General features: G+C 37.0%; 1 protein-coding gene across 1 annotated transcript in view; it reads right to left on the reverse strand.

Moving 5' to 3' along the window:
* LOC127876449 (semaphorin-2A-like) overlaps window positions 1-23841 on the reverse strand; it is a 148679-nt gene that overhangs the window by 69353 nt on the left and 55485 nt on the right. Inside the window, exon 5 of the mRNA XM_052421745.1 lies at window positions 19311-19782. Coding sequence (XP_052277705.1) covers window positions 19311-19434 — 124 coding nt within the window. The 5' untranslated portion in view covers window positions 19435-19782. The remainder of the gene's footprint in view (window positions 1-19310; window positions 19783-23841) is intronic.

Genomic DNA, 23841 nt, shown 5'->3' on the forward strand with positions numbered 1-23841 from the left:
ATCGACTTTGGACATGTTTTTATTGTATTTTAATTTGATCAAACCAATTAACACCTAAAAGGCACTCACTTTTGTTGTGTTTTGCTGTTATGGTTTAGTCGGACAGTGGGACTGACAGAAACTGATTCGGACTGACAAAAATTTCAAGTCTGTCAGTCCAAATGACTGACAGATTTTTCAAATTTTGGCGAACCCTGCACTATTGAGTCTTATTTCTGTGTAGAACCAGTACTTGTTGTCTCATAGCAGGTCTTGAGAACAGTGATGGGATGTTAATCTGTGACCTTCTCATCACTACGCGGAACTATTTAAACTCTGGACCCTTAGAAGGGCTATGCACTTTTACATCTATTAATATAAACATATTATAATTATGTCCTGTTTGCCTGTCCTTTTGGGTTCAATTTTCAAATCAATTTAAACAAGAGTTTCGCGGTAGGAGACAAATGCCCCCCACACAGGGCTTTGAACTAGTGACCCCAATTTCAATACCGGTCATCTACTGTCCAAGGCCAATGCACATGTGAAGTATCAAGTCAATTGTTCAATTCGTTGACAAGTTATTGATCGGAAACAATTCTCACACTTATTGTGACAGTGACCTAGACCTTTGACCCCAATTTTAATAGGGGTCATCTACTGTCCATGGCCGATGCTCATGAGAAGTATTATTGATCAGAAACTATTTTCCCACTTATTGTGACAGTGACCATGACCTTTGACCGAGTGACCCCAATTTCAATAGGGTCATCTACTGTCCAAGGCCAATGCATGTATTAAGCCAATCAGTCAATTTGTTGACGTGTTATTGATCGGAAACGATTTAACACTTATGACAGTAACCTTGACCTTTGACCTAGTGACCCCAATTTCAATAGGTGCCATCTACTGTCCAAAGCCAATTCACATGTGAAGTATCAAGTCGATTAGTTGAGTTTTGATCGGAAACGATATTGTCTACCGAAAGACCGACCGACATCCAGCAAAACAATATACCCCCTCTTCTTTAAAGGGGGGCATAATTAATTAAAATCATAAATTGCATATTTTAAGCTTGTTACGAGTGAGCAAATATTGCAATAATTATCTTCAGGCAAATTGCAACTGATCAACTCATTAGCAATCCTACTCATTATCAACAGCTGTCACAATATCACAATTGCACTTAATTGCCTAAATTTTTACAGCAGAATTTTGCATATTCAGACTGTCAAACAAAACTGCAGACTGAAAGTCAACTTCCGATAACCAAACTACAGACCGAAGAGGAAATCAACAGGCAGAAATAAAACTCTTGAAGAAAATGTCATTTCTATAGAAAATCAAACTATGACAATTTTGAATGCCAAGTCTATGAGCTTGCATTTATAAAGTAACTTAACTTGCACCGTATGTCTAATGGCAAACAATGTTGGAAAAGATTGACCTACCAGAGCTGATACAGCCAACATGTTCTTGATTGTATCAAGTGAAGAAATTATTAAATTGCAACACAAACATTCTTAAATTTAGCATAACACTGACTATTAACAGAATTTCATTCACCACCTATTCAGCTTATTTTCTCTCATCACAATTTTAATTATCACATTGGTGGCTTACAAATAAAACATTAGGGACAAAATTGTGAAAAAAAAATCTGATAAAGGGAGAAAACTCAAACTGAACTTTTGAAATGAACAAACAAAATTAACCCCCTTTGTAAGTTTGTTTTAAAAAAAAATCTATTTATAGTTGTGGCGACCTTGACATTGGAGATATTGACGTGATTCTTTCGTGCGACACACCGTTCCATGATGGTGAACAAATGTGCCAAATGATTTTAAAATCTCACAATGAATGACATAGTTATGGCCAGGACAAGCTAATTTATGGCCATTTTTGACCTTTGAACTCAAAGTGTGACCTTGACCTTGGAGATATCGACGTAATTATTTCGCGCGACACACCGTCCAATGATGGTAAACAAATGTGCCAAATGATTTTAAAATCTGACAATGAACGACATAGTTATGGCCCGGACAAGCTTGTTCCGCCCGCCCGCCAGCCAGCCCGCCCGCATTCGCCAAACTAATAACCAGTTTTTTCCTTCGGAAAACCTGGTTAAAAAAGATGATGCCTGTTTTTTCTTTTCCTGGATTCTGCCTTGAGATAAAATAAAAGCAAAAAAGTAATATCAATCTGCATTCCAGTAAAGCCCTTGAACTCAGCAGACAAAAGCAGATTTTTTCCAATTTCTTTGTTGTATGATACATGTAAGTATTCATTGCAAGTGTTTAAGGAAGAAACTGAAAAATCACAATATCTTTATTTAAGAATAGTATTCACTGCAAGTGTAAAATGTGTTGAAGGAAGTACAGTAATAAATATGTGTCACAATGATCACTAAAACAACAAACACAAACTTCACATTTCTAAAGCTGCTGATACGAAACTAAAAGGCTTGCTATAAACATACATGCCATAAATTTTCAGACCATTTCCGGGACATTGAGCAAAATTTTCCGGGACTTTAACTGATTTTCCAGGACATGTATACATATAGCGATATATAATCTTTTTATAGACATATATGCATTTTTGGTTCGCATTTGTTTTCACATCGTAAATTGCTTAGTTCGAAAGCCTATCCGAAATACACTGATACTTCTTTATTCATTTATAATATTAATAACAAGACTATTGCCAAGCAATAAAAGTCCCCTACCGGCTCCACCATTATCAGAAATTCCACCATTGTCAGAATATTTTTTTATTTGTTGCCATAGCAACCAGAATTTTTGACATAGGAACAAAATGAAATGACGTGCATAATGTCCATATTGCCATCTATCCATGTTCCAAGTTTCATGAAAAAATATTAAGAACTTTTAAAGTTATCGCAGGATCCAGAAAAGTGTGACGGACGGACGGACTGACTGACAGACTGACAGACGGAGCGCAAACCATAAGTCCCCTCTGGTGAAACCAGTAGGGGACGAATAAATACATTCATATAACAAGAGTTCCGCGGTCGGAGATGACCGCATTGAAGCCGGATTTTTGATTTAAATGACAGGAAAGTACCTTTCGTGTTTTTGTCAATGCAATACTTAAATTACTGAAATATTGTTCAAAGGTCAAAATGAAATGTAAGTACTTTTCAAGGCATGAGCAAACCTTGTGTTATGTTTTGAATGCATGCATATACATGAACAACAATAACATTTAAGGTCACAAACAGAGCTCCAGATAAAAATTTGGTTAAATTCTTATTTACTCCCTATTTTAAAAATGAATTCTTATTTTACGCCCTATTTATAAAAGTAATGATTTTTCAAAAATATATTACCAAATAACTGTGTATTCATGGTTTTTGACACATCAATCATTTCAAATTTTGGTTTATAGTCTTGGAAAAGCCTGGCTTTCCTTTTGTTTTTTAACTGCTTTAGATTCAGTCATTTACGCAAGAGCTTATACATTCATCAATTATTGACGAAACCATGCTTTGGGTATTTGGTTCATGAGAATCTAATTGAAAGAATGCATGCAGCGTGGATTTTTGAAACTGAAATGGCTTGTTTTCCTTCCACGCTTCGATACACCGCTTCGGTCGGCCATTTTGATTTTTTACGTAAAACGCTTACTGACACTTCGGCTAAGGTCACACTGGCCTGTTGGTCGCCGTTAAAGTCATATCAAAAACTATATTTAACATTTAATTTTAATGACATTTTGAATAGGTATACAGTATATTACTTGTGTATAAAAATTACAATAAGTGTAATTAAAAGGTACAATAGCAGTAATGACTCGCCTGCAATACTAGGAGAACAGACCGTTTTGCCATTCGACTGTTCTTAGGTGCGGCTCTTTTCCTCACAGCAAACGCTTGAGTGACGTTGACTTTAAGTTTTTATTGAGCGCATAAACGAGTCAGAATTGGGATGAAATATTTACCGTATATAATTTGCTACTGGAACTTTTACGCATGTTCGAAAATTTCAAATTCGTGTTTTATTTTTTCAACGCGTAACTTTACGCAAAGATTTTAAATCAAAATCGTTATTTAAGAAAATTAATTCGTTTTTACGCCTTTACGCATGTTATCTGGAGCACTGGTCACAAATATGAACTTGAATTGACAATTAGGAAAGTTTGATCTCAATTTTTTTATTAGCAAATTAGTAACATATTGTTTGAAGTTTCCATCAATTTCATTATCAAATGTAAGAAAATAAACTTAGATGAAATAATACTATTTATTGTTTTGCTTTCACATACCTACACAGAAATCCAGACAGCCTTATGATCACTCCAAAAGGTTTCTATCACACCAGTTCTAGCAGATAGATTGGACACATAAATATGATCCAAGCTTGAAATGAATGACCTTGAAATGACCAGTGGTCATCTAAGTGTGCTTGCAAACCTTTACGTCAAGTTTGAGATTCTAGGTCCAAGCATACCAAAGTTACAACAATTTTAACATTTTAACATTTAAGTTCACAGTGACCTTGACCTTCAAATGAATGACATTGAAATGAATGACCTTGAAATGACCAGTGGTCATCTAAGTGTGCTTGCAAACCTTTACGTCAAGTTTGAGATTCTAGGTCCAAGCATACCAAAGTTATAACAATTTTAACATTTTAACATTGAAGGTCACAGTGACCTTGACCTTCAAATGAATGACATTGAAATGAGCAGTGGTGATCTTCTAGTACTGGCCAACCTTTATGTCAAGTTTGAAGACTCTAGGTACAAGCATACCAAAGTTATAACATGGAATAAGAACTTTAACATTTTTACCTACCAAAGTTATAAGAACTTTAACATTTTTACATTCAAGGTCACAGTGACCTTGACCTTAGAATGAATGACCTTGAAATGACCAGTGGTCATCTAAGTGTGCTTGCAAACCTTCATGTCAAGTTTGAAGACTCTATGTCCAAGCATACCAAAGTTATAACAATTTTAACATTTTAACATTTAAGGTCACAGTGACCTTGACCTTCAAATGAATGACATTGAAATGACCAGTGGTCATCTTCTAGTACTGGCCAATCTTTATTTCAAGTTTGAAGACTCTAGGTACAAGCATACCAAAGTTATAACATGAAATAAGAACTTTAACATTTTTACATTCAAGGTCACAGTGACCTTGACCTTCAAATGAATGACCTTGAAATGTCCAGTGGTTACTTACTAGTTCTGGCCAACCTTCATGTCAAGTTTCAAGACTCTAGGTCCAAGCATACCAAAGTTATAACAACTTTAACATTTTTACATTCAAGGTCACAGTGACCTTGACCTTCAAATGAATGACCTTGAAATGTCCAGTGGTTACTTACTAGTTCTGGCCAACCTTCATGTCAAGTTTCAAGACTCTAGGTCCAAGCATACCAAAGTTATAACAACTTTAACATTTTTATATTGAAGGTCACAGTGACCTTCACCTTCAAATGAATGACCTTGAAATGACCAGTGGTCATCTGTTAATCCTGGCCAACCTTCATGTCAAGTTTGAAGACTCTAGGTCCAAGCATACCAAAGTTATACCATGAAATAAGAACTTTAACATTTTTACATTCAAGGTCACAGTGACCTTGACCTTCAAATGAATGACCTTGAAATGACCAGTGGTTACTAACTAGTTATGGCCAACCTTCATGTCAAGTTTCAAGACTCTAGGTCCAAGCATACCAAAGTTATAACAACTTTAACATTTTTTATATTGAAGGTCACAGTGACCTTGACCTTCAAATGAATGACCTTGAAATGACCAGTGGTCATCTGTTAATCCTGGCCAACCTTCATGTCAAGTTTGAAGACTCTAGGTCCAAGCATACCAAAGTTATACCATGAAATAAGAACTTTAACATTTTCGAGCACGCCGCCACCCCGCCCGCCCGCCCGCCCCCCCCGCCCGCCCGACAACATCAATCTATAAGCCGAGATTTTTTCGAAAAAAATCCGGCTAAAAATACATACATACGTACACGGAAGTCATTTATTAACACAATCACAATAAATAAACAAGAAGGCCAAGATGGCCCTAGTTCGCTCACCTGAGAGGAGTCGGTTCATTCAATCTTTACCAAATGTCAAACTTGACCATGATATTGTCCAGACAAACATCCTGGTCAAGTTTCATCGTTATTTCATCTGTGAGTCATAATCAATGTACCTATGAAGTTTCATGATCCTAGGCGTAAGCATTCTTGAGTTATCATCCAGAAACCATTTTTCTAAGTTGAGTCACCGTGACCTTGACTGCCATTGTGTGAATACGTTTTTTGGCACTGTGACCTTGACCTTTGACCTAGTGACCTGATAATCTTTAGGAGTCATCTGCAAATCATGATCAATATACCTATGAAGTTTCATGAACCTAGGCATAAGCATTCTTGAGTTATCATCCAGAAACCATTCTACTATTTCAGGTCCATGTGACCTTGACCTTTGACCTAGTGACCTGAAAATCAATAGGGGTCATCTGCAAGTCATGATCATTGCACCTATGAAGTTTCATGATCCTAGGCATAAGTGTTCTTGAGTTATCATCCAGAAACCATTTTACTATTTCAGGTCACTGTGACCATGACCTTTGACCTAGTGACCTGAAAATCAATAGGGGTCATCTGCGAGTCATGATTATTGTACCCATGAAGTTTCATGATCCTAGGCATAAGCGTTCTTGAGTTATCATCCAGAAACCATTTTACTATTTCAGGTCACCGTAACCTTGACCTTTGACCTAGTGACCTGAAAATCAATAGGGGTCATCTTTGAGACATGATCAATGTACCTATGAAGATTCATGATCCTAGGCATAAGCGTTCTTGAGTTAGCATCTGGAAACTATTTTACATTTCGGGTCACCGTGACCTTGACCTTTGACCTGAAAATCAATAGGGGTCATCTGCGATTCATGATCAATGTACCTATGAAGTTTCATTATCCTAGGCCTAAGCGTTCTTGAGTTATCATCCGGAAACCATTTTACTATTTCGGGTCATTGTGACCTTGACCTTTGACCTAGTTACCTGAAAATCAATAGGGGTTATCTGCGAGTCATGATAAATGTATCTATGAAGTTTCATGATCCTCGGCATAAGCGTTCTTGAGTTATCATCCGGAAACCATTTTACTGCTTTGGGTTACTGTGACCTTGACCTTTGACCTAGTGACCTGACAATCAATAGAGGTCATCTGCGAGTCATGATCAATGTATCTATGAAGTTTCATGATCCTAGGCCTAAGCGTTCTTGAGTTATCATCCGGAAACCATTTTAGTATTTTGGGTCATCGTGACCTTGACCTTTGACCTAGTGACCTGAAAATCAATAGGGGTTATCTGCGAGTCATGATCAATGTATCTATGAAGTTTCATGATCCTAGCATAAGCATTCTTGAGTTATCATCCGGAAACCATTTTACTGCATTGGGTCACTGTGACCTTGACCTTTGACCTATTGACCTGAAAATCAATAGGGGTCATCTGAGAGTCACGATCAATGTATCTATGATGTTTCATGATCCTAGGCATAAGCATTCTTGAGTTATAATCTGGAAACCATTTTACTATTTCGGGTCATCGTGACCTTGACCTTTGACCTAGTGACCTGAAAATCAATAGGGGTCATCTGCGAGTCATGATCAATGTACCTATGAAGTTTCATAATCCTTGACATAAGCGCTCTTGAGTTATCATCCGCAAACCATCTGGTGGACGGACGGATCAACATGAGTAAAACAATATACCCCCTCTTCTTCGAAAGGGGGGGGGGGGCATTATGAGAAAACTGTCCCCCTCCCAGCAGCCATGTTATTCAACTGACCGGAACCAATTTTGAACTCAACTCTCGTATCAAGGAAACAAATGTTCTGAGCAAATTTCATGAAAATTGGGCCAAAAATGTGACTCCTACTGTGTTAACATGTTTTCACTATATACATATAGAGAAAAATGCCCCACCCACTGGCGGCCATGTTTTTTCACCGATCCTGACCATTTTCAATCTCGTCCGGGATATCAATAAAACCAATGTTTTGACCAACTTTCATGATGATTGGGCAAAAATTGTGACTTCTAGAGTGTTCACAAGATTTCTCTATAGCCAAATAGGGAAAACTGCCACTTATATATACATATAGAGAAAAATGCCCCGCCCACTGGCGGCCATGTTTTTTCCACTGATCTCGACCATTTTCGAACATGTCCGAGACATCAATTAAACCAATGTTTTGACCAACTTTCATGATGATTGGGCAAAAATTGTGACTTCTAGAGGGTTTACAAGGTTTCTCTATAGCCAAATAAGGAAAACTGCCCCGTCCACTGGCAGCCATGTTTTTCAACAGATCGGAACCACTTTTGAACTCATCTAAGATATCATTAAGACAAACATTTTGACAAAGTAACATGAAGATTGGGCATGAAATGTGACTTCTACAGTGTTTATAAGGTTTTTCTTTTTTTGGACCTAGTGACCTAGTTTTTGACCAGGCACAACCCAGTTTCGAACTTGGCCGAGATTTCATTGAGACAATGCTTCTGACCAAGTTTCATGAAGATGCGACAAGAAATGTGGCCTCTAGAGTGTTTACGAGCAAATGTTTACGGACAGACAAACGGACTGACATACGATGGACAAAGACCGGTCACAAAAGCTCACCTGAGCAATCAGCTAGGTGGGCTAAAAAAAACAGTAGATCGTACAATCAAATCCGGACCATTGAGTACACACCGGTTTTACTGACAATAGCACGTGTAATGACGTCACCATGTATGTATAGAATGGAATCCGGATGCTACATCAGTTGCAAATGTGTTTCGCGGCAACACACATTTCGCTAACAATCTTGGTGTTGAAGCACGCTGTTTTTTCATTAAACTTTAAACTCAAAAGAACTTTGATTGTTGTCATGGCTAAGTTCTCTCTGTCATCCCGTTGTATTTTCTTTAAAACACTGAAACAATGCTCCAAATCAGCGTTGGAGTGCGGCAACGTCATCACCGCCCTATGCCATGGGTCCGAATATCAGCCCCATTCCCAATGCAAATCTAGTTGTTTTTTTCCCAATTGAAAAAAAAATCCCAATTGATTTTTTTTTTTTTTTAAACATTTAAATATACAAGTTTACCTGATCCAGTGTAGAAAATATAAACATATTGCATATTTAAATTATCTGTTGCCTTGAATTTGTTTTAAAAAAGTAAAATATGTTAAATTGATTATTTAAAACTTTCCTTATTTTCCCTAATAAATGGCGTTTCGCGCAATTTTTCCCCCCTAAAAAATGGCCAGGCCCTTTCCCCAAAATCAGATTAAAAAAACCTGCACTTATCACAAATGTTCATAATATTTTGTAAAATTTTAATAATATGTTATCAAAATAGTCGCAATTTACCAGTTAATGGCCTCTTTGAAATAAAAGAAACACTATTTACATGCGATTATTTTACACAATTAAGCCAGTTTTGCGATTATTTTTTTTCCCAAAATGGGATTTTTCACGACATGAAATTCCCAAAAATCCTGCTATTTGTATTTAACTGAAAGTCCATGTTTTAAGTTTCATGAAAAAATATGAAGAACTTTTAAAGTTATCACAGGATCCAGAAAAGTGTGACAAACAGACTGACAGACTTACAGACACTCACAGAGCGCAAACCATAATTCCCCTCCGGTGAAACCAGTAGGGGACAACAAGTTCAAAAATCAGTAAACAAAGGTAAAATGTTTCAGTCACATAATAAAAATAATCTTTCCATCAGAGCACTTGTGACCTTTTTGCCATTTAATTTTGGGTGGCATTAAAATAAGGAATTTATGAAGAAGTAAAATTAACACCTCTCCTTTTTACTACATACTTCAAACAGGATATAAAATCCTGGACAATTGTTCACACCCATTAACCAGTTGACCTCAAAAGGATAGGGTATATATACCTGTCAGTGAAGGTGGTAAATGGTTCTTCATTTCAGTGTCCTTTTATACCAGTGAAAAGAGCCATAAGGTTTGATATGATTTACAGTATCATTAAATAAGCATTTGCCGTGAAACAGTAATGAACCATGTGACAGGAAAAGTTTGTACATGTATCCTTACAATCTTAGATCCATTTGCATAATTGGACATTTGAACCCTGGCTAAGGAATGGAAAATGTCCATCGGCAATTAACTACTTTTCTATTCCAAATCTGTTAACATGCAAGCAGCAGCCCATGAGAACGTAATGTAACCAGGTGAATTATACAGCAGACATTTGTAGGATTGCTGTAGAGCCCTTTACCCTTATGATCCACTTGAATGCATTTGAAGTCCTTTAGAAAATCAAATTAAATTGAAGTCCTTTCTTAATATATTTAAGATTGAAGGGCTTCATTTCCAACCCTAAGATAATGATGAGTAGCAAACAGCAGAAAACCTGAAAAGACTGCAAGTAAGTTACTCTCAGGCTGATCTGGATTTATGCTGGTTGCAAAAGACATTTTCACTTTGCTTCTGATGGAGAAAGGGATAGCCAGATGGGCATATCTGCAGTCTTGTTTGTTCATGTTCTATAGGGCCTTTCAGCTTTCAGCGGGTGCTTACCTGCTCATTTATGCACAACTGATTAACATGATTAACAGATGTGGGCTGCCAAGAGTTCCTTTGACAAACTGTCTCACTCTTTAGTTATGACAGGATGATGAATATGTATACACTAAAGGCAAAATCAGTGTGTTAAGGTTGTGCAAGTGCTGCTATTTTATTGAAGTATTTACATACAACTTTTCAAATTAGTTAAACCCCATTTATTTTTGCTTAATTTCATCAAACTCTTTGAACCTATTGAAGTGATCCTGAGTCTTTTGTTCAGAAGTACTTGGTGTTTTAATAGCAGAATTGATGATCATGAGAAAACTGACCCACATTGAGACCTTCTGATCACTACATGAAACTATTTCCTCTATGTCACCACACATTCCATTTATTGTAAACCTTAGACAAACAAGCAAATTCGTTGAATTCATATCCCCCGCCTATATACTGGACACAAAAGTGTTATATTTGACACTAAAATAGCATTATTTTGAAGATACAAAGGGCCATAACTCTGTTATTACCAGATGGAGTACAATGCCATCTGGCGTGCATCTTCCTATTATCCATATATATATTCATACCAAGTTTCAATGAAATCCGCAAAAGCACTTCCAAGATATTGCTCTGGACACAAAAGTGCCTATAGTAAAAAGCATTTTTTCAAGATACAAAGGGCCATAACTCTGTTTTTAACAGATGGTATACAATGCCATTTGGCGTGCATCATCCTCTTATGCATATATATACTCATACCAAGTTTAAATGAAATCCGCCAAAGCACTTCCAAGATATGGCTCCAGACACAAAAGTGCCTATAGTAAAAAGCATTTTTTCAAGATACAAAGGGCCATAACTCTGTTTTTAACAGATGGTGTACAATGCCATTTGGCGTGCATCATCCTCTTATGCATATATATACTCATACCAAGTTTCAATGAAATCCGCCAAAGCACTTCCAAGATATGGCTCCGAACACAAAAGTGCCTATAGTAAAAAGCATTTTTTCAAGATACAAAGGGCCATAACTCTGTTTTTAACAGATGGTGTACAATGCCATTTGGCGTGCATCATCCTCTTATGCATATATATACTCATATCAAGTTTCAATGAAATCCGCCAAAGCACTTCCAAGATATGGCTCCGGACACAAAAGTGCCTATAGTAAAAAGCATTTTTTCAAGATACAAAGGGCCATAACTCTGTTTTTAACAGATGGTGTACAATGCCATTTGGCGTGCATCATCCTCTTATGCATATATATACTCATACCAAGTTTCAATGAAATCCGCCAAAGCACTTCCAAGATATGGCTCGGGACACAAAAGTGCCGGACAGACGGAAGGACAGCCGGCCGGCCGGACGGACGGACGGATGGAAGAAAACGCCAAAACAATATCCCTTCGCCTCTGGCGGGGGATAACTAGGCACTTTTACACCTATTAATATAAACATATTAATTATAGTACTGTTTTTGTCCTGATTGTCTGTCCTTTTGTGTCCAATCATCTTTTCAATTTACATAAATTACAACTTACAACGGACAAAATTGTCACAAATCCAGGTTTTCGATTTGAAAAAAAGTCTGATAAGGGAGACAATTCAAAATGTGCATTGTTACCCCCCCCCCCCCCCCCCCCCATTGTGTAAGATTCAATCTATTTTTACTCGTGGCAACCTTGATTTGAATTTGAAACAAGAGATGTGTTTGTATAAAACACAATGCCCCCTATTGCGCCGCTTTGAAATAAAATTTCAATATATCATTTGGCAGGTTAAGAAATTATCTCCCTTTTAAAGCTTATTACTTCCCTTGGATTGTATATTTTGACTTTTGACCTTGAAGAATGACATTGACCTTGACCTTAAACCACTTAAAATGTGCAGCTTCATGAGATACACATGCATGCCAAATATCAAGTTGCTATCTTCAATATTCCAAAAGTTATGACCAAACTTTAACGAAGGTAAAAGTTTTAGGAAAGAAAAATACAATATTTGACATTTGACCTTGACCTTGACTTTTCAACACTCAAAATGTGCAGCTCCATGAGATACACATGCATGCCAAATATGAAGTTGCTATCTTCAATATTGCAAAAGTTATCAAACTTTAACCAAGGTTAAAGTTTTGGGACAGAATGAGAGACAGACAGACAGGCATAAAACAATATACCCCCAATCATTTGATCCGGGGGCATAAAAAAAGTGTGATAAAGACAGACCAACTCAAAATGTGCATTGTTATCGCCACGTTTTTCAGAGAAAAAGTGGGGATATTGTATTGATGTGCGACTGTCCATCCTGGCCACCTGCTACTCCTACACTATTAGCACTAGAACCTTGAAACTTACATAAATGGTAGCTATGAGCTTTATGTGCGACAGTGACAGTGACGGCATTTTTATCTGACCCCTGGGTCAAAAGTTATGGGGGGTTGGGGCGGGGCCTGGTCAGAGATTTTCACTCATTTTTTATGTTATTTTACATTAACTTCTTCATTTCTGCACCGATTTACTTAAAATTGATACTGAACCTCTCTTATGACAATAAGGTCAATCTCAACTATGCATGACCCCTTTACCAACCCTGGGGCGCCCCGGCAACATAGGCCACGCCCACCCAAAATTGCCTTGTACTATAATTTCTTCATCTCTACACCGATTCACTTCAAATTGATACTGAACCTCTCTTGTGACAATACGGTCAATCTCAGCTATGCATGGCCCCATTACCAACCCTAGAGCATCCCGCCCACATAGGCCATGCCCACCCAAAATTGCCATTTACTATAATTTCTTCATTTCTACACTGATTCACTTCAAATTGATACTGAACCTCTCTTATGACAATATGGTCAATCTCAGCTATGCATGGCCCCATAACCAACCATAGGGCACCCTGCCCACATAGGCCACGCCCACCAAAAATTTCCTTTTACTATAATTTCTTCATTTCTACACCGATTCACTTCAAATTCATACTGAACCTCTCTTATGACAATACAGTTAATCTCCACTATGCATGGCCCCATTACCAACCCTGAGGCGCCCTGCCCACATAGGCCACGCCCACCCAAAATTGCCTTTTACTATAATTTCTTCATTTCTACAACGATTCACTTCAAATTGATACTGAACCTCTTTTATGACAATACGGTCAATCTCAACTATGCCAGGACCCTCAATCCATTTAAGGGGAAGCGGGTCGCTACCCATAGCAGGGGGAATTTTCTCGGCGTTTCCCTTTTTGGGGGGATTTTTTACTTACTATCTAATTATTACATTTGTACATGTTTGCACTATATTTATTGCTTATTTCATAATTTAGTATGTTTAACAAGATTTAATTAAAATAGAATTGAGCTATAATAATCATGAGACATCTATCTATAAAAAAAAAACAAAAATAAATAAATTTTTGTTTATTTTTTTTAGGGGGAATTTTTCCACCGAAAAGGGGAAAAAAGTATACTTTTCAGGGGGGGGGGGGGGGGGAATGCGGCCTAATTTCGGCCGTGGATTTGACAGATTGAGGGTCCTGTATGCATGGCATCATTACCAACCCTGGGGCGCCCCGCCCACATAGGCCAGGCCCACCCAAAATTGCCTTTTACTATAATTTCTTCATTTCTACACCGATTTACTTCAAATTGATACTGAACATCTCTTATGACAATACAGTCAATCTCAACTATGTAAGGCCCCATTACCAACCCTGGGGCGCCCCGCCCATAATAGGCCACATCCACCCAAAATTGTCTTTTACTATAATTTCTTCATTTCTACACCGATTCACTTCTAATTGATACTGAACTTCTCTTATGACAATACGGTCAATCTCAACTATGTCTGGCCCCATTACCAACCCTGGGGCGCCCCGTCCATAAAAGGCCACACCCATATAGGCCACGCCCACCCAAAATTGCTTTTAACTAAAATTTCTTCATCTCTACACTGATTCACTTCAAATTGATACTGAACCTCTCTTATGACATTAAGTTAATCTCAACTATGCATGACCCCATTACCAACCCTGGGGCGCCCCGCCTACATAGGCCATGCCCACCAAAAATTGCCATTTACTATAATATCTTCATTTCTACACCGATCACTTCAAATTGAAACTGAACCTCTTTTATGACAATACAGTCAATCTCAACTATGCATGGCGCCATTACCAACCCTGGGGCGCCCCGCCCACATAGGCCACGCCCACCCAAAATTGCCTTTTACTATATTTTCTTCATTTCTACACTGATTTACTTCAAATTGATACTGATTGAACATCTCTTATGACAATGCGGTCAATCTCAACTATGTATGGCCCCTTAACCAACCCTGGGGCGCCCGCCCATAATAGGCCACACCCACCCAAAATTGTCTTTTACTATACAGTCCACTCTCCTTATCTCGAAGTCGGCAGGAACAAGAAAAAATATCGAGATAACGAGAGTTCGAGATATCTGATTAGGCGTTTTCAAAGAAAAAATGAGACGAAAATTTACCTTGTTTTTAACATCTTAATACCTGCTAAGTGATCTAACTAAAGCCGTCACCGTGTGGCAAAATACTCTCTTCCTGATATATACGCATTTTACGAGGCACGATAAATTTTGCTATTTAAATGCTTAAAATGACGTTTTAAGTATTACAGAATTGCATGAACACATGCAGTTATAATTTTTCTAAACTGTTGAGTAAACGACGGTGTATATAAGCAAAAATATAACTCAATGCATTTTGGAATGTTGTTTGTAAAAACAATTAGTCTTTCGGCCTTTCGGCAGGCTGTGTATTAATTGCAGTTAATTGATGTTAAAGTGACACTTAAAGTGACAGGCCTTAATCAAGTGTTGATGGCTAACGACATTACAACGAATGATAATTGATGCAATTAACGGATCAATTTCCTACCGCACAGTATCGGGAGCAGCCGGGCGAAGCGGGACGGTGAAGTATCAAAGAAAAAGTTTCTCACCTTTTGCCGACACTGGAAAAGTTATTCCCCCAGATAAACCACAGTAAATACATGTTTAAACAGGACTCGGGACAAAATTTTATATCGACATATCGAATTATTCGACATAACGAAAATCGAGAAAAGCGATGTTTATTTATAAAGATAAAGAAGGAAAAAAATGGGACATTGAGCTTACTTCGACATATCGAGAATATCGAGATATCCGATGTCGAGGTAACAAGAGTGGACTGTAATTTCTTTCTACACTGATTCACTTCTAATTGATACTGAACTTTTCTTATGACATACGGTCAATCTCAACTATGCATGGACCCATTACCAACCATGGGGCGCCCCTGGGTCAAACATGCGGCCTGTGGATACGCGTCGGCCTCTGCCGCGCCATTTCTAATTACTGATTGTTCAAAGTTACCCCTATTGTTTAAAAATCAATCTATTTTTAGTTGTGGCGACCTTGACCTGGCAGATATCGACCTAATTCTTTCGCGCGACACATCGTCCAATGATGGTGAACAAATGTGCCAAATGATTTTAAAATCTCACAATGAATGACATAAAAATGGCCCGGACAAGCTCATTTATGACCATTTTTGACCTTTGAACTCAAAGTGTGACCTTGACCTTGGAGACAACGACGTATTTCTTTTGCGGGACACACCGTCTTATGATGGTGAACAAATGTGCCGAATCATTTTAATATCTAACAATGAACAACAAAGTTATGGCCCGGACAAGCTTGTTCCGCCCGTCCGCCAGCCTGCCCACCGACATTTGTCAATCTAATAACCTGTTTTTTCCTTCGGAAAACCTGGTTAAAAAATAAAAATGTTAATATTTTAAAGCTGATTGGGAGTGAGAAAAACCTTGCAATAATTCTATTCTGGTAATGTGCAACTGATCAACTCATGTGCAATCCTACTCATTATCAACAGCTGTCACAATATCACAATTGCACTTAATTGCCTTATTTGTCACAGCAGAACTTTGCATAATAGACTGTCATACAAAACTGTAGACTGAAAGTCAACTACTGACCTAAGAGGAAATCAACAGGTAGAAATGAAAGTCTTGAAGAAAATGTCTATTTCATAGGAATTTAAACTGTGACAATTCTAAATGGGTCCCTGAGCTTGCATTTATAAAGTTTATGAATTGAACCATTCATTAGAGGGATTTGAGCAGACCCCTAAATAAGGTCCCTTTTCATTCCCATCCGTAATTATACACCAGGGTACTCATAATACCGCTAGGGATACATTTAAATCAAACTAATTTCAATTACAAATGTATCCAGTTCATTTCAAACTGGGCTGGCCTGACCTTTGTAATGAATATGGGTTATTTTAACTTATTTTAGAATGGTACTGATTGCACAGACTGAAATAGACCATGGTTTGTTAGCAATCATTAACATTTGTTATGTAACACTTTAAAATAACTGGAAGATCAAAGGCCTCAAAAAGACTGTGTTAATTAACTTGCAACATGTGTCAATGTCAAACTATATTGGAAAAGATTGGCCAACCAAAAGAGCTGATGCAGCCAAATAATCTTGTTTTATCTGGTGAACAAATTAATTAATTGGTCTGGGAAAAACACTGATAGTTAACAAGCCATCTTTTGGATAGCATTTCTTTCACCACCTGTTCAGTTGTTTTTTTATGTTATCACAATTGTAATTATCATATTGGTTGCTGGAAAGACACAGCTGATGCATTTTGTTGTTTTTCCTAGAGACTGCCAAGGGATAAATTGAAAACTTTAAGTGTCCACACAGGCTTATCTGGGGGAACACTTTATGCACATGCATTATTTAAGCCTGGTTTCCCCAAAACATTACTCAAATTCATTTGATTGAATGATTGTGCAGGCAAGGCTGAGGCTACACTAGCCTTTTAGGGTATAAGAGACATTTTTGCATGAGGCAGGTCATATAGTCAGTTTTCATAATGTCTAGGTCATTTCGTCTCAACAACTTCCGTTGTGTCTCAATATGATGGCAATAGTATGCCAAACTGGGTAAGGGAATAGTTCGAATATCGTTTTTTGGTGGTTTAAAATTTTCAATATTATATATCAGCTGTATGCGTAAGTGCATAAGCCTAGGCATGCCACTAAATATATACCGTATTTTACCATGCATAGCGCGCAGTTTTTTACCTTCAAATTTCAAAATAAAAATTCAGTGCGCGTAATACATTGACACAACGCTTTCCTGGTTGCTAAATTGCAAAACATCCATTTCGTAATCGTAAATCTTCACAATTGCCGCCATTTTTGTTATTGCAAAAAAACTACACCCTATAATGTTATAGACTGAAGGGGCCGTTGTCGAAACAACAAAAAGCGGGAAAGGTTAGTAATGAACGGGTAGTAATTGTTTTGACAAAAATTAAAAGATGAAAAAAAAATGTCTTTGTTGGTGTTTTCACACTTCTTCATTGATTGTTCATTAAAAAAAATCGAGGTATATCGATCCCTGTGCGCCGCGGTATTGTTTGTTTAAGTTTTCGTTGTCATGAAAACTCGTTGATTTACAACGCAAAACGTCTTATTTGAACTAAGGCTAATTATTTCAATAAGTATTTCTCAACTTCGCTTTTGCTTTATTTTGATAATTTAATCCAAAGTTTAATGTTAGCATTTCCGAAAATTTGCACTCCATGTGAATTGACAGTTTGACGTCATCAAAGGAAAGCCGCTTCCTGTCTGAAGCAATAAAGCGACAAGTTTCTCGCCGACAAAATTGGCTTCCTTTGTCTAGCAATCAACATGCCGAACCAATCGTGTGTTTGTTCCTCAATGGCAATAGTCCAATTAAATAATAGCACGTGCAAAGCTCCGCCTTCAAACCTTTTGCAAAGAACGGAGGTGGAGTTCAACGGTTAATTGAGCAAGTGTTTTACGTAAGTTGAGTTCCGATTTGCCGAAATTACTAGGCCCTAAGCATTGAAACGACGAATACATTTATCAATGATTTTCCGATCTCTGCATAAATATGCTACTGTGCGAGTATACTACGTAGGTTACAAACCAACAATAGAGATATAGACTCGTTTTATTTTCTTTCAATAGAGACAAGCAAATGATATTTGTCAAATGGCTTTACGCGGATAACGCCAACTGTATGGAATTGAGCGTTCGGGTGTATTGTTTGTCTTACTATAAATACTTATCAACTAGACGCAGTGAAGGCGCGAAATACCGGGTCAAACTGGATTTATTGGGGAGCATCTCTTAATGGGGAAATATTTAAGTCGATAAAAAATAAAATGGGATCCACGGACGATTTGCGTAAAATTGGACATTGAGATGTTGCGGGTCTGCAGAAGAAGATGTCATACGACGTTGTGAGCGGCAGGTAATGAAAATGTTACACTGTTCAAATGTGAGGAATAGGTAATAGTGGTTCGAATTTAACGCAAACATGCGCAGCGGAAATAAGGACATAACGGTGTCCTCGAGAGAATAATCTTAAAAATTGTCGAAAATATAGTGCTTTGCAACCCATGCTCCTGATCGTATAAACGCTCCCTACTTTAAAACAAAAAATTAAGCGCCCGAAAAACTCAGATTAAATGATTGCGCAATATAAGAATGGCGGCCATTTTCGGCCAAATTTTCAGGTTTTTGGTCTTGAATTCTTTTTTTTCTCCATTTTGGCTTTAAAAAATTGCATGCGCGTTATACATGGTAGCGCGCTATACATGGTAAAATACGGTAAGTATTATAATATGACATAATACTAACCTTCCTGGTCTAGGTATGTTACTGGACCCGCAAGTACCGTCAACACACTGACTGCTAACAGACAGCATCCACTTACAGAAGGATTCAATATTGTCATCTTGCAAAGTCTTAATTTGTTTATCATTAAAATAGCTGGGATTAGATTTTCTTCACTAGTTTGTTGATACACTGCTTAACATCAAGTGATTGTCATCTAAACAACTGTCTTGTATTCACTAAATTTATCTTTTGACACATATTTGACACATATAATAATTATTATTGCCTATTGCCCAATTATTATTGTGGGATGATGCACAAGTATCCACTTTCAAATTTCTATTTTTCTAACTATTTTATATTTGTTTTGTATGCAGTTTATTCCTGCTTTCCCAAATCACTTAACATTTGTAATAGTAATAATCATAGTCTCTTTTTAACATCCTTGTTCCGTATTGCATGTGTGCTGGTACGCAATGTATTACAATTCTGTCTGAAACAAAAGGAAACAAATAGATACACACACACATTTATATGTTTTATAAGCATTTACTATTTGTAATGTATATACCTACGTATTTACAAAAAAGAAAACACAGATAAATCTAGCACACAATCCTCACAACATCCTATTTCACTTAAACCTCAAGATGATGTTTTTCAGGATTACTTACAGTACAACCATGAAGATTAATTTTCTATGTTGATGTATTTGCAATAATACTGATGTAAATGTTTGTGAATTATAACACTACTCACAACAATATTCGCATGAAGATAAATATAATTGCTTTTGCAGCTGGCTATTTACTAGGTGATTATGGTCAACAGTAAGAAATGTTACAATTCATATTAAAAAGTTCTATAATTTTCTTTATCTCAACACTTATAAAGAACATAATCCTACACACAACATAATTATACCGAATTGTGGTACAGCCTTTAGGCAACCTCTGACACTGAGGGTTAACGCCTACACAAATTACCATCAAATTTTATTAAAACTAGCGAAGCCAAAATAATTCATGAAATATTGACATTTCCCTATTAGCAAACTGAAATTCTCGCCTAAACTTAACTAAGTTTACAACACATCACATTTATAGTATATAGAGTAAATAAAGCATCATATGACCATTGTACTGTCAATAAAGCGTCCAATGACCATTGTTAGACACAGTTCATGTGTCAGGTTAATTGTTAGAATGGCAAGAATTACAACACTAATGATGTTGGTGTCCACTTTCCAGCAGTAAAATTCACAGGTCAACTGACAGGGAAAGACAGACTTAATAGTTTTACATGATATAAATGTTATTACTCCGCCCTTGGCAATGGTTTCAGTTACAATAACAGCAATCTGTGCTGCGGCCAAAGCAAAGTAAACTGTTAATGTAAGCTTACTGAAGCCTCCAAAAAACACTGAGTTGATGACAGATAATGCTGACTTCTGAACTTGATGATGTTTTACAAGTAACATTATCAAAGCCATAGTACCAGCCTCTCAACAGCAAAATGTGGTTATGTAGGTTGAAATAAATAAGAACAGACTTATACCCTTGGATATATTGGTGATTATGGCATTTGACCCACAAATGCTTGAAGATCAGACTTACCGAAATTTAGATGAAAGCTAAATAAAGAAGGTCTACAAAGAGGTCAACAGCGTTCACCATAGAAAACTGAAATAATCATGGAAGTCAGTGTCTCCTATACAATTTGTGGCATCACATTTTTCATAAACACTTTAACAAATTAAATTATTTATTTGTGTAGGCATTCATTGCAGAACAGTTATTCTCACAACCTTAATGAGAGTAATCAGGGACAACACTTTCTGCCTTAAATGGCTTAACGTTTAGAATAGACTTCCTTTACACCAAAAATTGCATGAAAGCGGACAGTGTCATCTGTTATAAGCCTGCACAGCTGCACAGGCTCATCTGGGATGACACATTAGGCACATGCATTGAGCCAAGTTTTTTCAGAAGGAGGGTCATATTATCATTAAAATGCTCCTACAGCCCATGTAAATCATGCTCCAGCTTACATCCAAAACAAGGCTATTGTCAAGCAATATGGTCCCCTACCGGCTCCACCATTGACAGAAATTCCACAATTTTCAGAATTGTTTAATTTTTTTTGGTTGCCATAGGAACCACAATTTTTGACGTAGGAACAAAATAAAATGATGTGCATAATGTCCATATTGCCTTCTATCCATGTTGCAAGTTTCATGAAAAAAAATTAAGAACTCTTAAAGTTATTGCAGGATCCAGAAAACCACCATTTTCAGCAGTATTTCTAGTCTATTTGTTGCCATAGCAACCAGAATTTTTGATGTAGGAACAAAATGAAATGACATGCATAATGTCCATATTGCCATCTATCCATGTTTTAAGTTTCATGAAAAAATATGAAGAACTTTTTAAGTTATCGCAGGATCCAGAAAAGTGTGAAGGACAGACGGAGTGCAAACCATAAGTTCCCTCCCTTGAAACCGGTAGGAGACGATAAACAAATCCTCCCACAAAAAACTGCTATGAGCTGTGTAGGTGCACTTTAAAAGCCTAATTGATCATATAGTTATGGAAAGATAACCAGCAGAGTCTGAGTTTTAATCAAAATGCTGTATTGTTGCCATTGTTCCCTAAGTAACAAGAATTGATTGCTTATGTAACAAGCAATTAATTACCGAAACCTTTCCAAAACCATGCAAAAAAGGTTGATTGTGTGCAGGCAAGCTTTTTTTGACATTAAACACAATGGCAGTTAAATGTCAAACACAGTTTTTGATATCCATCCAAGAAATGCTGACGCCCACATTACATGCCCTGACTGTTAGATATTTCACTTGTGTTGGGGTTAGGTTAGTGGTGGTACATCAATGTCACATGTTATTCAAGAAATCCATTTCATGAACAAAGTGGTACATGAACAATGAATAAAACAAGAGGGCCAAGATGGCCCTAAAATGCTCAAATGAGTGTTCACAGAAACCAAATGTTCAGGCCACAATTAAAATATTGTTGGTTTGCCCTTTACCGACCCTAAATTTTACAGGTGGGTAGGTAGGTAGGAAAATTATTTTATTTTATTTGAGAAATTATATTTTTAATACACTAATAGTCTATGAATATTTAAAACACTTTTATTAAAGAACTGTTGCAGTGTACGAAGCCCTATGTAGCTTAACATTATCTTGTTTGCTGTTTCTTGCATATATTAATATCAAATGCATGCTTGTGTGTTATTACATCAAATATTTGTTCATTATATGATTTTAATTGCTCAAATGCATTTGTAATTATTTAACAGCCAGACAGCTTTTATTTTTAACTTAAACCTTTCCCTTAAATTGGGCTTAATTAGCATGCAACAAGCATTGAAGGAGTGTAGAAAGACAGCCCAAAGCCTTTAATGGAAAAATTCAGACGTGGCGAAAGACCATCACATTTTACAGGCCAGACTTGCCTACCAGGAGAAACAATTCACAGGCCTGTTGAAGTTTTTACAGGCCTCAATTTTAAGTGTTTGACCGGTTAGTGCATAGTCTCAGCATGGAAAAGTAAATTCATAAAAGGGCAAACTGAACATTATTATAAAGCATTATTTCTTCTTGAATGCTCTGAGCTTTTATGAGTACATACGTACAGCTCAGAGGGTCAATAGCTGGGAGTTGTATTATTGCAACTAACATAAGCATGAAAACTTGATTTTGGGAAATAAATTAAGGGTGTTAGTTTCAGTTTGTGGATATACTAACGCTTTAAACATATATACTTGAGTGTTGTCGATGTATTTAGCTAAGAGACATTAATAAATTAAATAAGTTTACCTTTACATATCCATTTCACTAACATGCCATTACAGTAAACTGTTCAGTGTGGCAAACATAATAAAGCAGAATATGCACATGAATCTGATTAAACACAGATCCACTTGCATATAAATCAAATCATGTTTGTCTTTTATTTTGCATTTTCGACAAAAAAAATCCTGTAACTGTTAGATGTATTTTTCTTTGCGAGTAGACTGCATTCCAATTTTCAAACACTTCATCACTTGTTCTGTGACATTCAGTTCATACATTTGCAAAAAAAAGAGAGTTTTATTTGTATCTAAAACCTATGCTCCATCGTAGAATGACACGCTCTTTTCATTAATCGATACTAATTATATGATGTCCGTCGTAAATTCGATAGTTATTTGTTCTCGCTGAGCATCGTTATTTCTTTTAATTGTCCGCCATCTTGGATCACGTTAACAACATGTGCACAACGAACGTAAAGTCGTATATGTCCGACTACTTTCGCGAACCAATGGTTAAGTATGATGTCGTTCGGCCATTTTCACGGAACACCGCCGATCGCGATGCTGGTTATAGACGCTTGCATTACTGTCTATTCTGGGGCGTATGAAATTCCAACCATCGGAGCGACCTAGATCGGTCAGGGGCGATAATAATAGACAGGGATATAAATAGGCGCATGAATAAATATTGCTTTCGGCTCTTTTATCATCGTCGAAAAAAACGAAAATAAAAAAAATA

The sequence above is a fragment of the Dreissena polymorpha genome, chromosome 4 (genome assembly GCF_020536995.1).
Source record: "Dreissena polymorpha isolate Duluth1 chromosome 4, UMN_Dpol_1.0, whole genome shotgun sequence".
NCBI classification, from domain to species: domain Eukaryota; kingdom Metazoa; phylum Mollusca; class Bivalvia; order Myida; family Dreissenidae; genus Dreissena; species Dreissena polymorpha.